Genomic DNA, 18,211 nt, shown 5'->3' with positions numbered 1-18,211 from the left:
TTGTTGCTGATTTCTTTCTTATAATTGCTACTGTAATATGTAGTGTCTTGTTATGCATTATTACATTGTTTCTTATCTTATGAACAAGTGTTATACAATTTTTTGTTTCATAACTGTACTGTACATTTATGTGTATTTGTTGAAGGGTACAGCGATTTGTAACTTTTTTCAATCATTTCTCCTTGGGCCTTTGCAGAAAAGGGATTTCCAATCCAGTCAGACTTTCACGTAAACAGTTACAAATTAAAATAAGTCGTGCAAGAACTTGCCATAATACCAGGTCACTGTTGCAATCCCACATCTTTCCACCATCTTGTCTTGTTTGTTGCAGTCTTATTTTGGGTTGTAGGCATCCTGGGCTTATGCAGAGTGCTTCTCTTACAATATCCCCTTCCCCTTGTTTAAGGCCTTGGTTTTGTTTGGGTTTAGGTACTTGTGTCCCCTCTTCCTGAGCAGGTTGTTGGGACTTTACTTTCTATCATTGTCAACCAAGGTCACCAAAAGATACATTTATGTTGCCACTTACTGTAATCCACTCTTGCCTCTACAATGTCTTGAAAGGCTTCTCTAGCTGCTATCTAGACAAAACCTGTGATGTTTTTGCAGATGCCAGTTGTACTCTGTCCCAAGAGGCATCAACTGCACTTTGGAAGTGTTTTGAGCTCTGGACATCAGGCCAGAGAGGGATACCTGTGGCTGTGCTCAGTAGCTAGGACTGTTGACACACTTCTAAAATCTAGTGTTATAAGTTGTGCAATTGTGCTATCTTTCATGTTTGTATCTGCCAGTCTTTTGTGGTAGTCTGTTCATCTTCACCTACTACTAGTCATATGACTGGCCAGAATGTGCATAATTCTCCAGAGCCTATTGGTGTACCTGATGTATATGTTTGGCTGATTGAATCTCCTCTTTTAGGTAGCCAATGTGATGTTTCTAACGTGGTCCGACCGGCTCGAGGAAACAATGCCATAGCGTCCGATTTTAAAGACAAAAAAAAAATTACAACTTGAAATCTCCTACTTTGCTGAGTGTATCAAACAAGACATTGTACCGAAAGGCTTAAGATCATGGCAGTTTCCCACAGGGCTAGAACCTGGCTTGGTATTTCACCATGAACTTAAGCCTGTTTAATAAATAAAGGTTAGAATTGATAAAATTAACATCTAAACATTATCAAATAGCAATAGACCAATTAGCCAGCGAAGTAGATGAGCTAGCTGAAGTGATAAGAAATGATAGAGACTTCTTAAGGTACCAGTATGATTATAATAGAATTTTTACAAGTATCAACCAACAAATAAAGAAAATACAGTTAAAATTAAAACATTAGAACGAGACCGTAGAGACTATAACAATGAGACAGCTTAGCCTAACCCACCCCCTTCACAAGTATGGAACGCTATTGGTCAATCCCAGGTACAGTTATCCAACCAAAACAGAGAGAATGTAGTCTGTGAGAAGAGGAAGTGATGTCACCGAGACCTACTACCAGCAACCAAACCATCGGGATGCCAAGGCGGAATAACACTCAGTGGTAAACGATGCCAAAATAGAAGACAAACACACAAACAGGAATGCCAGTACTTGCGCTCAAGTACTTCCAATCTAACTGTCAGAATTTTCACAATACGAAGAAACAGAAAATCAGTGTGACTCGAGGAAACACAGAACACTTGCAATACAAGGGGGAAAGCGAGAAGAAAGAGGTAAATGAGGCAACAAATAGAACATTGTGACAAGTGTACGATTGTGATGAATAACAATCAGGACTTTAAAATTTACAATTATTCATCATTTGAGTTTGATATTGAGTTGGTTGAACTATTTTCAAAAGTCTTGACTTTTGTGCCAGCTTACCTGGCAGATTTAGCTAGGACTTTACTGGATTTTAAGTATTTTGTGAGAGAATTGAATTTGGCAATTATTTTTGATGGTCAGGAACATGTGCATAATGATTTGTATGTTCCTAGCACTTTTAACCCACCTATCCATCCGACTTTGTGTCTTTGATCAAATTTGTGAGCTAGATATTAGAAATTTGTTAAGCGAGCGTAATAGACTTTCATTAAAAGAAAACAGTGTTTTTAGAAATTAATTTGAAGCCTTATATAATTTAAGACCCTTACCAGTCAGATTAATGAAACCTGACGGGGGTGGATTAGTAGTGATGGATACGAGTGCATACAATGAAAAAATGAAAACTGTGCTCAACAGTGAGACATATAAAAAAGCTAGCTTAAATGAACAGAGCTTCTAAACAAATCGGTAGTTATTTGAACGACTTGTTTATAGAAGCTACTGTAGTTATGAACACACTTAATTATTTAACAACATTGTTTCCTAAGATTCCCACAATGTTTGTTGTACCAAAAATACACGAGAGTGTCTGATCCACCTATGCGAGCTTTGGTGGATACAAGACACTCTATTACTTATGCTAGTGCTAAATTAGTAGACCTGATCCTAAAACGTTGCGAGTAAAGAAAAAAACATTTGTAGAGACTCCTGGTCCTTTTTGTCTAACAGAAACATGCTCAAATTTAGAGAAGAATATAAATTTTTGACAGTTGATGTCTGTGATCTATATAGTTCAATTTCCCATGAAGAAGGGGTCGAATGGGTCACAGCTAAGATGCGTGATAGTGGCGCTCCATCAAACATCAGACTAGTAGAAGGACTCTTGGAGATTATTTTAAACAATTATTTAATATTCAACCAGGAAATCTACCTACAAACAGTAGGGATAGCGATGGGCTCACCATGCGGGGCAAGTGTAGCAAATCTAGTGATGGCTTATTGGGAACAATATGTTTTTAGTAATAGTAACATCATGATGTACTTACACTATTACACTAGATTCTACGATGACATCTTTATTATATTAAAAGGAGATGAACAGATTGCCCAACAAATATTAGACCAGTTTAATAATTCTACGCAATTTTTGAGATTCACTAGTAACTTTGACAAAGAAAAAATACCTTATTTAGATGTCTTATTAAAGGAGGACAGGAATCGGGCTAGTTATACAGCAGCAATATAAAGACATATTCAAATACATTTTTACACTTAACCAGTTCACACCCATATAGTCAAAAAAGATCTGTAGTAAAAAGCCAATTAGAGTGGCCAGAATGGTGACACTTGATAGTAATTTTAAAGTAGAATGTGTACACCTTAAACAATGTTTTTGAAAAGGGGTTATCCAGACCCTTTAATTGATGGAGGTAACACCTAAGAGATACTGTTTTTTACAAACCAATATTAAAAGAAAGATGATCACCATCAACATGTAGTTCTGTAGTCACCACAGGAGATGTCCACGGTCAGCTAGTGGCGCCACCTGTTATTGGTGTAAATAGAAGATGTAATCTAAGTTTTATAGTTACATTCAGTACTGATGCTAACTATCTAAAGAAAATAATTGTAAAAAAATTGGAGTTTATTGATAACAAGGTTGATGCCCTTCCTACCGTTACTTTTAGGAAAGGGAACAACCTAAAAAGCATTATGGAGAGAACTGTAGTGAAGACCACCAAGACCTCTGGTATGTACAAGTGTGAGTCATGTAACTAGAGACAGGTCAAACATTTAATATTAGGAATAGAGTATTTAATAAGGAACAGGTTTAACTGTAATACTAGTGGTAGTTTACGTGGCCCAATGTGTCTCATGCCCTGTGTTCTATATCGGTAAAACCATTAGAAAATTCAGAGAACGGGTGTACGAGCATTTATATGCTATTAGTAGAAAATGCATTGGCCAGACTTATTGAAAATTTCCCACGCTATCAGTTTAAGTTCAAAATAATAGATCTAAGTAGTTCAGGACACGAGAGGGGGTCTGAGCAATATATTACTTGAACAACTGGAGTTATTGTGGCAATTTAGATTAAATGCCTGCCAGAACCCAGGTTTAAATGAAACCTGCTCTATTTCAAGCTATTTGAAATGTAAGAGTTTGATAAGATTTTAAACAAAATGTAATATGCCATTTGATTTTAAACAGAATGTAATATGCCATTTGATTTTAAACAGAATGTAATATGCCATTTGATTTTAAACAATGTAATATGCCATTTAAGTGGTTTTAGATATTGGTACCAGTTTGTTTTTTTAACGTTAAGCTTTTGTTCAAGATCACTGTTGAACTTGGTTTCTCAGAATAGGATAGGATATGTAATATAAAGTTAAATGTTTGCATTTAAATAAAGTAGTTAGTCATGTGACATGTAAGCAAATGTATTTAACAAGAGTAAATTTTGATTTTAGTATCTGAAGAAGTCTAGCTATTGAGCTGGACGAAAAGCACTTTGTTACGTTTCTTTGTTTTATTAAATTTCAGTGAACTGGTTCGTTGCTGTTGCCGTTTTTTGTGAGATTTTAGTAGCTTTTTTATTTCCTAGTTTGTTGTTGCATTTAATATTCCTTATTTCAATTACTGCTCTGCATGAAGGAGGTTTCTTTTTACTACTAGCACTACCCTTTCTTCTGTCTGATTGAGAAAGCTTCTGAGTTATTCATGTTTTGTAGTTACCAACCAGAAGGTTCTTATGGACCATCAAGGCAGTGTTTTAAGGATGCTGTAAGATAACTGCCCGCAAACTGGGCAGACTGCAGGTGCAAATTACTAAGATGCAGTCTTCTGTCTCTACCTTTGTGTTTGTAGTGAATCTGCTGCTACACGGTACTGTCTTTGAGTACTGGGTTTCTGTTACTGCCTCCTGTAGGAGCTTGTCCTAACAGCTACATTTCCCAACACCCTTGGTTGTTAGAATGCTTAAGATCACATCCTCCACACAGATTTTCATTTTACAAGATGCCCAGTAAAGGGGGGGGGGGTTAGGGCTGTACTCAGCTTCTTTTACTTTATGCCTTGGTGTATTTTTTTGGGGGTTAGGGCTGTACTCAGCTTCTTTTACTTTATGCCTTGGTGTATTTTTTTGGGGGTTAGGGCTGTACTCAGCTTCTTTTACTTTATGCCTTGGTGTATTTTGGTGCCATGCATATGATTTTGTAATTGGCAGACCAGCTAGTTTTAACATTAGCGTTCAGTATAGAGTTACTGTCGATGTCCTTCAAGGATGCATCTGCAGTCCTAACAAATGGGTTGTCCTGTCGTCAGGCAGCCCTTCGGTCGGCCGGATTCCAAAGTCTGGGTCTGGCCTCGGCTGGTGTCGCACTTCACCCGACGTCATCTCTGCTGGTCTTCGGGTATAAAGGCATCAGCCGACGCCATTTTCCTCAGTCTTTCTTGCCGCGTGGTGCCCGAAGCAGAAGCTGTTCGCAAGTGCCGGTCAGTCAGATCCAGAGATTAATACTACCGAATACAACTTCGAAGACTTCTAAAAGCTAAGTACCCCGTTGGGGACTCTTTCTTGCCTCAGCCGATGTCAGAAAAAGTAAATAACTGTTTAACTTGTGGGAAACAAATACCTCATAAAGATTTCCACTCTTACTGCTTACCTTGTTTAGGCCCAGACCACGACGTAGCAGCTTGTTTAGCCTGTGCTTAGGCGTCGGTCGGAGTTTGCTGAACAGTTTTTCGGCTCAGACTTTGCGTACATTATGCCGTCGGATCCTCCGACTTCCCAAATTGTTAAGAAACGCAAAGAAAAGGACCGACACTCGCTGTCCTCGGTTTCGGCCGAAACCACGGTAAAGCAAACCGAGTGTCTCGGTTTCGGCCGAAACCGAGCAAACGGTTCAATCTACAGCCGAATCCATGACTACTACCGAGGCCCCTTCTACCCTAGCTGAATCGGCCTCTGAAATTTTGCCTTCTAATGTGGTTTCTCTAGAGTTATCGGACACCATCCCTTTGGATGTCTCTACCCCAGCACGTGGTGCTGCTAGGCCTCCTGCAGCCATGTCTATAAAGGCCTTTGCCAGGGCTAAAGCAGCCAAAACTGCTAAATCAGTGCCTGTTAATGCCCCCTCTCACAGGCCCAGCTCCAGTTCACAAATGCTTACTCTGGCAGAGGATCTCATCTCTAATAAGGGGATCCCAATCTCACCCAGACAGGGCTCACAACCACCGGAAAGAGACCTAGAGCAGAGCCTCTGAGCCAGGCTCCTCAGATGACTCTTCTGATGACTCAGACATTACAGACCATCCAGAGGCTCCTCTTTCTACTTATGAAGATTCTGATGCTGAAGAATCTATTCCCTCTGCCTCTCCACCAGAGGAATTTTCCTTTGGGAAACCTTACATGCCATGCGAGAGCAATTCCAATGGCAGGGACAAGATTTCTCAGATTCAAGAAAAAGGCTTAGGACCTTTTTACACTTACCACAACATAGGCCCTTAGCAATACCTCCAGTTCTTCCTGTTGTGGATGATGCATTTAATGATGTTTGCACTGCTCCTGATACTTTACCTCCAGCCCCTGCTAAGCCCGACAGGTTCTACAGGGTACCGGACACTCATCACCACTTATACAAGGCTCCCAGGGGCCTAAGGCAGTAGCTTCGACCTCGGCTAAAAACCCTCTCCCTTCTGATAGGGAATCCAGGTCCTTAGAGAGATGGGGTAAAAAAGTATACACCTCCGCTACTCTCTCAGCTAGAGCTTTGAACTGTCAGTTTCATATGATCCAATACCAAGAGTTTATGCTTGATCAGTTAACTAAGAAACTGTCCTCTGATGATTCCTTAGATAAGAAATATGTTCTAGAAATGGTGAATAACATTCAGCAGGTTAGTAACCATTCTTTAAAATGTGGCTATGATGCACTGGAGGCTTCATTTAGATCAGCCATGACTGGCACAGTTATAAGAAGGCATGCATGGTTGAAAGAGCAGGTCTTGCCGGATCATGTTAAAGCAAAGCTATTAGATGCTCCTATGGACAAGGTCAGTCTGTTTGGTTCTCCTGCCCAACAAGTAATGAAGAAAATGGAAGAGAAGGCAAAATCTGTACAAACAGTTAAAGATTTCTTACAGGTACAGCCCCCAAGGTTCAGCAGGAACTGGCCTTCCAAAAATTGGTCCTTTCCAGACTCCTCTAAATATCAGAGAGGCAGGAATAGACATTCCAGAGGCAGAAATCAATCCAGAGGAGGTGCCTACAGGGGACGCCAGTGGCAAGGCAATAACCAACGAGGCACAGATACAACCACTGCCACTGCAACAGGACAATCACAGTGACTTGGCTCTGACACCGCCTACCAGGGAACAAATAGTAGCACCCTTAGGCGGAAAGTTAGCCTTATTTTCAAAAAACTGGCACTATATCACAAGAGACAACTGGATTTTGCAAACTATAGACCAAGGCTACAGGGTTCATTTCCACACCTTACCAGCAAAAAGAGGAATGCCAAACCTGCCACCAAATCAAAAGTCAGAAGCCCTAAAACAAATAGCTCAATTAACAAAGATGAGAGCTGTGGAAAGGGTACCACCTACAGAACAGGGCAAGGGATTTTACTCCAGACTCTTCCTAGTACCAAGAAAAGAGAACAGTTGGAGACCTATTCTCGACCTGTCCGCTTTAAATACATTCATCATCGTTCCAAAATTCAAAATGCTGACCCTACACCAACTTCTTCCCATGCTGGGCAAGGAGTATTGGCTGGTAACTCTAGATCTCAAGGAGGCATACCTGCACGTCCCCATACGACCAATTTGCAGAAGATACCTCAGATTTCTTGCAGGATCAGAGCATTATCAATTCTCAGCATTGCCCTTTGGCTTATCTACTGTGCCCAGAGTGTTCACGAAATGCCTGGCATCAGTAATCGCTCATTGCAGGCTTCAGGGAATCCAAATTTATCCATACCTGGACGACTGCCTGATACAAGCGGACAACAAAAGCAAGCTGACACAAGACTTACAAAGAGTCATTTGCTTACTACAAGCCCTGGGATACACAGTCAATCTAAAAAAGTCAAAACTGGTACCATCCCAGACAATAACATTCTTGGGAGCAGAATTGGACACAGTAAAACAGATGGCATTCCTAACTGCAGAAAACAAGAACAACTTCCTCTGTACTTCTTGGCACTAGCAAAGCAGAACATACTAACAGCAAGGAAAGTACTGCAGGCCTTGGGTTTCATGGCATCCTGCATAATCTTGGTCCCTCATGCCAGACTACATATGAGAAAGCTACAGTGGTACCTAAAGAATTTATGGTCTCAACACAAGCACAGCTTGGAAACCGAAATACCACTAATCCCATGCCTGAAACAAGAGTTCCTATGGTGGGCTCAGACATGCCAGGCAAACCCAGGCTTGTCCTTCCACAACATTCAAGCAAGCCAAACCATCACAACGGGCGCCCAGACCTCGGTTGGGGGGCACACATGCTGGACAAGTGCATTCAAGGCTTATGGACTCCAGAACAACTACACCTGCACATAAATCAAAAAGAAATGCTGGCAGTAAAACTAGCAATCCAGAATTTCAGACCATTCCTCAGAGGGCCAATTGATGATAAGGACAGACAACACCACAGTCATGTGGTACATCAACAAACAGGGAGGCACGCATTCATACCCCCTATGCCGAATGACTCTGGACCTGTGGAATATGGCTCTGAGCTACAACATTCAATTACAGACAATATTTGTACCAGGAAAAGAAAACATCCTAGCAGACATGTTAAGCAGAACTACCTCGGATGCTCACGAATGGATGCTACACCCGGACATCTTCAAAGCCATCACAAAGAAATGGGGAATGCCACAAATAGACCTATTTGCATCCCCACTCAATCACCAGCTCAACAAATTCTGCACAAGGACATACCACCCTCTTGCTTGGAAGGTGGACTCTCTATCCTTCAATTGGAAAGGCCTGACAGCATATGCATTTCCACCCCTTCCTTTGATGCACAAGGTACTACTGAAAATCAAAGAGGAACGTCCAAGGATAATTCTGATAGCTCCAAATTGGCCAAGACAACATTGGTATCCATTACTGAGGAGCATGTCGGGAGGAACGTGGACTCTACCCCTGATTCCTTTGATGTTGACTCAGAGCAACTACAACATTTTGCATCCAAACCTGAAAACTCTGCAACTCACTGCCTGGAACATTACATAAGAGCATCCAACCCAGATTTATCCCAAAGGGTTAAAGACATTATCCTTGAGGCCATAGACCTTCTACTAGAAGGAACTATGCAGGGAAATGGAAAAGGTTTGTCATTTGGAGTGAAAGAGGGAAAGATGTGTCAAAGGTAGATATTGCCAACATCCTGGAGTATTTGGCAGAGCTCCTACATACTGGCCTGTCCTATTCCTCCATCAAGATACATGCATCAGCTATTTCTGCAGAATACAGCCTCGATCCCCTGTCTTCGCATCCTCTACTCAGGCAGTTCCTCAGAGGAATTAAGAATGCAAAACCTCCTAGGAAACCACCATTACCAGCATGGGACTTGAATTTTGTGCTAGAAAAATTGACACTCCCTCCATTCGAACCAGTAGCAACAGCAGATCTTCAACACCTATCCTGGAAAACTGCTTTCCTACTGGCAATTACTTCAGCAAGAAGGGTTTCGGAACTACAGGCTTTAATGGCAGTGCAACCCTTCCTAATCTTCCATCAAGATAGAGTGTCCATGAGAACTAATCCTACATTTATGCCTAAGGTGGTATCCAGAGTGTCCCTAAACCAGGCAATCCACCTACCTACCTTCTTTCCCAATCCACAGAACAAAGGGGAAAGACTGCTGCATACCTTGGATGTACATAGACAGTTGCTACTACCTGGACAGAACCAAGGGCAATAGAAAAACTGACCAGCTCCTAGTAGCCTATGCAACAGGAAGGGAAGGTAAAGTAATTTCCAAACAGACAATCTCCAAGTGGATAGGAAATTGCATAAGATTCTGTTACTCCTATCATGGAAAGCAAATTCCACAGAACATAAGGCCTCATTCTACAAGGGCTACAGCCACTACCACAGCCTTCTTACGAGGAGTGGCTACCAAGGACATTATTGAGGCGGCTACTTGGACCTCCGTGCATACATTTGCCAAGCATTATAACTTACCTATATACTCTAGATCCTGAGCAGGGTTCGCCACTGCTGTGTTGCAAGGGATCCTAACTACACCATAATTCTTATTCCTCCTCCCCTAGTTTGGCTATGGTATTCTACCCATTTGTTAGGACTGCAGATGCATCCTTGAAGGACATAGTACAGTTTTGTACCTACCATAAATGTAGATGTCCGAACAGGATAGCATCTGCAGTCATACCCTCCTTCCCCTCTGTGGTACTATTGCCCACCTAATAGCTAGCTGGGGATCTCTTATGGTGTATTTGTTTGTATATATGTACATACATGTATATTTTTGTGTTTGCCTTCTACTTTTTGGGAAACATTGGCATTTACCCAAAAATTTAGCTATCCAAGAGGTCTACTGGCATCTGGGGCAAGAAACACTGAGGAAAATGGCGTCGGCTGATGCCTTTATACCCGAAGACCAGCAGAGATGACGTCGGGTGAAGTGCGACACCAGCCGAGGCCAGACCCAGACTTTGGAATCCGGCCGACCGAAGGGCTGCCTGACGACAGGACAACCCATTTGTTAGGACTGCAGATGCTATCCTGTTCGGACATCTACATTTATGGTAGGTACAAAACTGTACTTTTCTTGCTCTGTTTACTCAGTTACATGTCTTTCTACTTACCAGTGCCTCAAGGGTCCAAGGAAGATGGTATGTTAACAGCATTAAAATGTACTTCCTTTCTGTTAATGTAAAACATGGTTGTTATTGCAGGGTACACTGAGTAATACATTTCACAACTACACAGTCTGTCTCTCCACTTTGTTGGCTAAGAACACAACAGATGAGCTGACGTGCATTCTTTTGCTTTATGTTGACATTTTTTCACTTGTTTTCAGACTTCAGCCTCTTTGATGAGCTCAGTGAGTTGGCAGATGTTGAAGATTTGCTACACAACTTCAGTAACGACCTTCATGTAAGTATACCGTGTGCCTGCGGATGTTGGAGCAGACTGGTGAAGTCCCTTATGTCATATGTTCTGATTATTGCCAAAAGTACTGTAACTTGTCAGAAAAGATCAGTGCAGTTTTTTTCTTTGTCAAATTAAGATTGCTTTCTTATTAACATGCATTTGCATTTTCATGCAGATTTACTAGCCTCCCTTTAATATTTTTCCTACTTCTTTTATTGGCTATCACATCTTAATACACAGTACCACTTCATCTTTATCTGTGGACACAGCCCCAGGACTAGAACTCTTCTCTTGCAGGAAACAGCACCATAGTACTCTGGGTGAGGGTGGGGAGATGCATTGAAGAAATGGAGTCCCCAGCTGTGCTGTTCTCCTTGGCCTGCCCTTCACTCCTTGGATTTGCAGTGACGTAATTCTGGCATATACATTTGTGTTTCTAAACTCTTGCTCCCCCAGCTACAGAAAATGTATTTATTTGTTTAACTTGGTAGATGGACCTGTTTCAGCCATAATTCAGGCTAGAGGTTTGTTTGCGTCTTTCGGCTTTTCCCGGTTAGGGGTCGCCACAGCAGAACTCCGGTCTGCTAATGATTGGCAGTTGATTTTTACGTACCGGCTTGCCAGGCCTGACGCACAACCTTCAATGAAGGTACGCCCATTCACGCATGTCTCCACACAGAAGACGCTCTAGCTGAGAATCGAACTGGAGAGCGTCTTACTGTGAGGCGACAATGCTACCGCAGCACCACCACCGCGGGTCCATAATTCAGGCTAGAGGCAAGAGCTAAATATGTACAGTGTAAGAAGAGATTGAAATGGTTACATACAGGGCATACCAGAAATAGATTAATATTGTAATAACATTAATGTATAGTAGCAATGTTGACAATTTTCCCTGCTTCCTTAATGTTGCTATTCTTAGTTTACAATTGAAGACAAACAGCTGGGGTAGTTAGTTTATATGCTTTATTACATAGAAACGCATCAGGATGGATAGCAGCAGTACAAATTATAAACAAACACATCGGGATGGACAGCAGCAGTACAAATTATAAACAAACACATTGGGATGGACAGCAGCAGTACAAATTATAAACAAACACATCGGGATGGACAGCAGCAGTACAAATTATAAACAAACACATCGGGATGGACAGCAGCAGTACAAACTATAAACAAACACATCGGGATGGACAGCAGCAGTACAAACTATAAACAAACACATCAGGATGGACAGCAGCAGTACAAATTATAAACAAACACATCGGGATGGACAGCAGCAGTACAAATTATAAACAAACACATCGGGATGGACAGCAGCAGTACAAATTATAAACAAACACATCGGGATGGACAGCAGCAGTACAAATTATAAACCAACGCATCAGGATGGACAGCAGCAGTACAAATTATAAACAAACGCATCAGGATGGACAGCAGCAGTACAAATTATAAACAAACACATCGGGATGGACAGCAGCAGTACAAACTATAAACAAACACATCGGGATGGACAGCAGCATTACAAATTATAAACAAACACATCGGGATGGACAGCAGCAGTACAAACTATAAACAAACACATCGGGATGGACAGCAGCAGTACAAACTATAAACAAACACATCGGGATGGACAGCAGCAGTACAAACTATAAACAAACACATCGGGATGGACAGCAGCAGTACAAACTATAAACAAACACATCGGGATGGACAGCAGCATTACAAATTATAAACAAACTGATTAACTGACAAACTGCACAGACATGCATGCTTACATCTCAACAGCTTACTACAAAATGGTAGTCAGGCTTGCACATACTCTGTATTTATAGACTTGTGCAAGCCCATGGAAAGCTTCTTAAAGGTATTCATACATATTGATCTACGTCCTTCCTGTTTAATGAATTGCCCACAACAAAATGACATTTGGAAAAGACATGCAATTGTACAGACACTAAGAAATAAACACAACCCTTATGTCCAAGTTGCTGTGCATCTGGAACATGGTGTGGAAATGCGACCTGATTTAGTGATATAGCAATCAGAACTGGGTTTAGCAACAGGGGCTACCATTGGTGAACAAACAGATTTTGGAGTTTTGGGATTCTTCTCAGGAATAGGGATATTTACTAGAACGTCCTCTGGAACTGGAACGCTGGATAACTCGCTCTTGAGATTGAGTCTTTCTTGCAGGTATGATACTGCAGTACAGGCTCTGATACCGGGATCAAATGTTTCTGATTCCATCTAAATTCTGCTTCTTGTGATTCCACAATGTACAATCTGTGCTCTGGACATACACTTTTCACGACTCCAATCCGATCAAAACCTTTGGGACATCTGCATCATCTCCTCTTCTCTTAATGGATTGAGCGGCTTGTTGGTCTTCTCATAATAGGACTTCTAGGATAACACTTCAGCAGATGGGCTTTCACTGATTGTTCTTGACACATGGAACCAATAGACTGCTGCTAATTGGTAGTGTGGTTCTGGTTTGTCTTGACAGAAGTCTGTGCAAGTGAACCAAGATGTTTATCATGCGGAATATTCTAGAAAACATCACTGTTGTCTCATTTAGACTTCTCTAGTAATTGTTTTGCACTTTGAACTGCACATTCTGCCAAACCATTTTACTGCTGGTACTCGGGGCTACTTGTAACATGAGTAAAGTCCCACTCTTCAGCAAATCTTTTAAACTGCTGGCTTGTAAACTGTGTACCATTGTCAGAAATAACTTTATCCGGACTACCATGGACTGCAGAATGACTCTTCATCTTGGTAATAACCGTACTGGATGCTAGATTAGGAAGTAGGTCAATCTCAAACCAATTAGAATAAGTCTACTAACACCAAGTAATGTTGACCATTCCACTTGAAAATGTATGTAGCTACTGTCGACCAAGGTAGTTCAGGAATCTGGTTTAGCTGAAGTGGTTCTTTTTGTTGATGTGGCTTAGTACTATTGCATACAGAACAAGATGAAAGTGCTCTCTCAATGTCCCTTGACATAGAAGGCCAAAATACTAATACTCTTGCCCTTCTTTTCGTAGAATTTGCTCCTGGGTGACCACGATGCAAAAGAGTAATATACACTTGTTGCAAGGACTTTGGAAGAGTGACTTTTGGACCTTTCATGATACCGTTGTCAGACAAAGTCTCATCTCTGTAAGGAGAATAAAGTCGCAGATAATGAGGTGAACAAGGTTGCTTTGGTGGCCATCCTCAACCTGAGAAAGTGGTTGAGTTTCTGAAGAACTGGATCTGTGGCTGTGACTTCTAAGGTCATCAAGATATGGGGAAGAAAAGTTTCTGACTTCCATGACTTCAAAATCAAGTTTCTCATTTTCACACTGTTCAGTGGTACTTCTGGGCGATCTGGATAAAGTATCAGCAGATAAAGAAGTTTGCCTTTTGTGTAGACAAGATTGAAATTGTACTTTTGCAATTTGAGCATCTTGCAGTCTGGCAGGAGCTGTATGCATAGGCTTTCTCAAAATAGTGACTAGAGGTTGGTGATCTGTTACAATCTGGATAGGTCTACCATAAATATAATCCTGGAACTTTGAACATGCAAACACAATTGCCAAGACTTCTTTCTCTGTCTGCAGATGCTGCATCTCGGTTTGGGTTAGAGTTGTGGATGTATAGGTTACTGGTCTACCCTCTTGAAGAATGACTGCACCAAGGCCAAATTTCAAAGATCACAAGAAAGGGTAACTGGTTTGTGAACATCATAGTATCTGAGAGTTGGTGGACTGGCAATTCTCTGTTTTAGGACATCAAATGCTCTTTGGTGTTTTTCTAACCATGACCAAGATGCATCTTTGTGTGTCAACTCTCAAGTGGTGCTGAAAGTTGGGTTAAGTCTGGAATGAACTTGCATAGGTAATTAACCATGCCAAGAAAACGTTGTAGGGCTTGAACATTATCTGGAGCTGGCATCTGAAGAATAGCAGTTTGTTTGGAAGGATCTGGTCGTTGGCCTGAACTGGTAAACATGACCAACAGAAGTAACTTCTCATAGTATGAATTTGTACTTCAGAGGATTCAGATTAAGATTCACTTGCCATGCTCTTTCCAGAACTTTCTTAAGGTTTCTGTCATGTTTAGCTTCACCATTACTTGATACTGGAATATCATCTACTATAATAGCACACTGATACCCAGAAAAAAATTGCTCCATGGCATGCTGGAAGACTTCACTGGCAGAATTTATCCCAAATGGCATTCTCAAAAAATTTGTACCTGCCAAAAGGAGTACTGAAAGTGGTTAACAATGAAGATTTTCGGTCTAGCAAGATTTGCTAAACTGAACTCTTTGCATCCTAGACAGAAAAAACAGTGGCATGAGAGCAGTGACTTTGACTGTATGCATTGGATGATGTATTTTCAGTGCTTTGTTCAAATCTCTTGGATCAGTGCATATTCTGATGTCATCTGAGCTTTTCTTGTAAGCCATGACCGTGGTAGGTTCATCAGCTGGACAGATTGCACCTTTCTGCACCATTTTATGTAGCTCGGCTTTGACTCTGTTCTCCATAGCATTGTCTAGTTTGTCTTCTAAAAGATCAGCATAGGCAGAGAAAATAGACTGGGTGAAATTAGAACAGTGGTCTTTCAAGCTAACATGGTTGATTTCCTTATTAAATGAAAGCAGTTCCATTTTCAAATGGTCTCTGAGGCCTAATAATGACTGTACGTGCCTTTTGACCACACAAAATTACAAGTCATAGCTGTTCCCAGCAGAGTAACATGAAATCACTACTAAATCATCAGTTTGAATTTCTTCACCACCATAAGCAGCAAGCTTCGCACACTTTGCCAAGTCAAGCTTCTCACCAGCACTTGCACATACTCTAGCAAGTGTTTCTGCTGACAACATTGCACTTGAACCTGTCAGCTTTGAGCTCTATTGGTCTTCCATTTATCCGAACAGTAGAAAATACTTCATTCTTTGCCCGTAAATCACCTGCATTGACAGTTTCATTAAGCACAGACACACCATAAACATAGGTAGGGTCACAGCTTTCTAATTGATCAGCTTGTCTCTTTGAATTTCTCTCTTAATAAAAGAATGAGCCTGTTTTGATTTACAAAATCTTTGAAAATGATTCCACTTTTTACATCTGTGGCATTGCTGACCAAAAGCTGAGCACTTTTCTCTCTTAGACTCATGATTGCCACCACAATTACAACAGTTGACTATGAGGCTAGGTGAGGAATACATGCTTTGATTTGCTGGCTCACCCTTGTGCTTCACTGAGACTGTGTGGTCTCTGGCATTTTCTAGAAAGCTACGGGGTTTACAAGTGAGTGTTGCAGGGCTTACAGTTGCTGCCATGTGCTTGGGACTGTTTTAACCACGTGCTGCCTACCATCAACATTAGCACTAGAAGATACTGGAAACATGCATTTCTCATTTGTAAGCATGTTTGTGTGCTTTTCTGTGAGTTCATATAGCTGACAAATCTCAGTGGCCTTATTCAAAGTTAAATCACCGTCAAGAAGTAAAATCTTTCTCACAGAATCAGCTTTAATGCAACACACCAGTCTGTCTTTTATCAACTCCTCTCTTAAATCACCAAATCTGCACATCATAGTCTTGTTTTTCAAGTCTGTTGTATATGCTTCAAAAGTTTTCCCAGGCTTTTGATGTCTTGTGTAAAGTAAGTGCTTTTCCATCTTAATAGTCATTTGGGGGTCATACATTTAGCTAAATTTACGTTTTAAGTATTTGGGGTCTTCCCTTGACTCAACCAGTGCAACTATATACAACTGCCCCCCCACCGAAAATACAGCAGGTGCATACACAAATGAATGTTCTCTTTCTATGGCTTCTGAACAAACTATGTTAAGCAGAATAAATGCCTTTGTGCGGTCATCTTTATCAGAAAATGCAGTTTGTATGAAAATGTCATACTCTTGCGCAAGTACTCTCCATTTCTCTGCAGTATTATTAAAGACAAAGCGGACCTGGTTTTCAATATCTGTCTGCAATGCCAACAAAGTATGCCCAAACACACTGAAAAAAATGGCCCTAGTAATTATGTACAAACAAGCACACACAGCCAGTACTTGTAATAACATTCAAATGCACAATAAACTCTTCAAAATACTTTGCGAAATATGCTTTGAAAGGCTGTATTTTGCGAAATAACTGTACTGTGATATTCCACATACTTGTGAACACATTGTACACTTCAGTTATTTTGAATCGCTTTAATGCGAAAAAGTAGCTCATAGAGAAAACGTGGTAGTTTTCCTTTTATACATTTTATGCGATTCGAGATTATTTCGAACATTTTCATAACTATTTTGAATATTTTTATCAATAATGATGCAGTTTCACACATTTTAGTTCAACTAGAAATTTGTTTTGAGCATTCTGAGTGCTCCGTTTTATATTCTTTGAGTAAGAAAGCATTTAAGCAAGTTTTAATTCCTGAAATTCATTTCTGACCTGATTTTGTGAGTTATACTTGCAGTAGAGATGATACATTTCTCTTATTCTTCCACCATTAACTGAGTGCTTCTTGGTCTTAATTCTGGATCCCATTCTGACACCATGTCGCTCGTCTTGGTTTATAATTGAAGAACAGGCAGGGAGTTTGTTTATATCCTTTATTACACCGAAACACATCAGGTTGGACAGCATTACAGAATATAAACAAGCTTATTAACTGACAGACTACTTAGACATACATGCTTGCATCTCAACAGCTTACTACAAAATGGCAGTCAGGCTAGCACATGCTCAGTATGTATACAATTGTGCAAGCCCATGGAAAGCTTCTTAAAGGTATAAATATGAGTCTACTTTGTTTCATTAAAAACATTTCACAATTTCAGTTCACTCTTACCAAGTCGCTGAAAGCTCAAATTACTGAAATCTCATTTCACTGAAGTGAAGTACTGGCACTGTGTAGAGTACTGTAAGGCAAGTAAAAGGTATATGCCCTTTTCCCCACTGTAGTGCGATCCTGGAGTTGGTATATATAGTTAGGGGGGTGGGGGGCACAGCTTCTCATATTGGGGGTTGTGTAGGTGTAGCCTCCTCCACTTAGTTTGGATATATTGTCTTCTGGAAAGAGTTAGTCATTGGTATTGTAAGTATGCATATCTGTGGTTTAAAATGTATTGTTTTGAAGCTTTCAGTGAAATACAATATAAAACCAAACTAGGTGGGGGGCTATGCCCCCACACCCCCCATTGTGGGGGGGGGCTGTGCCCCCCCCCTAACTATATACTAACTCCAGGATGGCACTACAGCGGGG

General features: G+C 40.9%; 1 protein-coding gene across 1 annotated transcript in view; it reads left to right on the top strand.

The window, feature by feature from the left end:
• LOC122813060 (cyclic AMP-dependent transcription factor ATF-6 alpha-like) overlaps positions 1-18,211 on the top strand; it is a 2,557,378-nt gene that overhangs the window by 79,498 nt on the left and 2,459,669 nt on the right. Inside the window, exon 2 of the mRNA XM_044085178.1 lies at positions 10,861-10,937. Coding sequence (XP_043941113.1) covers positions 10,861-10,937 — 77 coding nt within the window. The remainder of the gene's footprint in view (positions 1-10,860; positions 10,938-18,211) is intronic.

Source organism: Protopterus annectens, chromosome 10.part0, assembly GCF_019279795.1.
Source record: "Protopterus annectens isolate FY-2018-M chromosome 10.part0, PAN1.0, whole genome shotgun sequence".
Classification (NCBI taxonomy): Eukaryota; Metazoa; Chordata; order Ceratodontiformes; family Protopteridae; genus Protopterus; species Protopterus annectens.
This window is presented reverse-complemented; position numbering and strand designations above follow the sequence as displayed.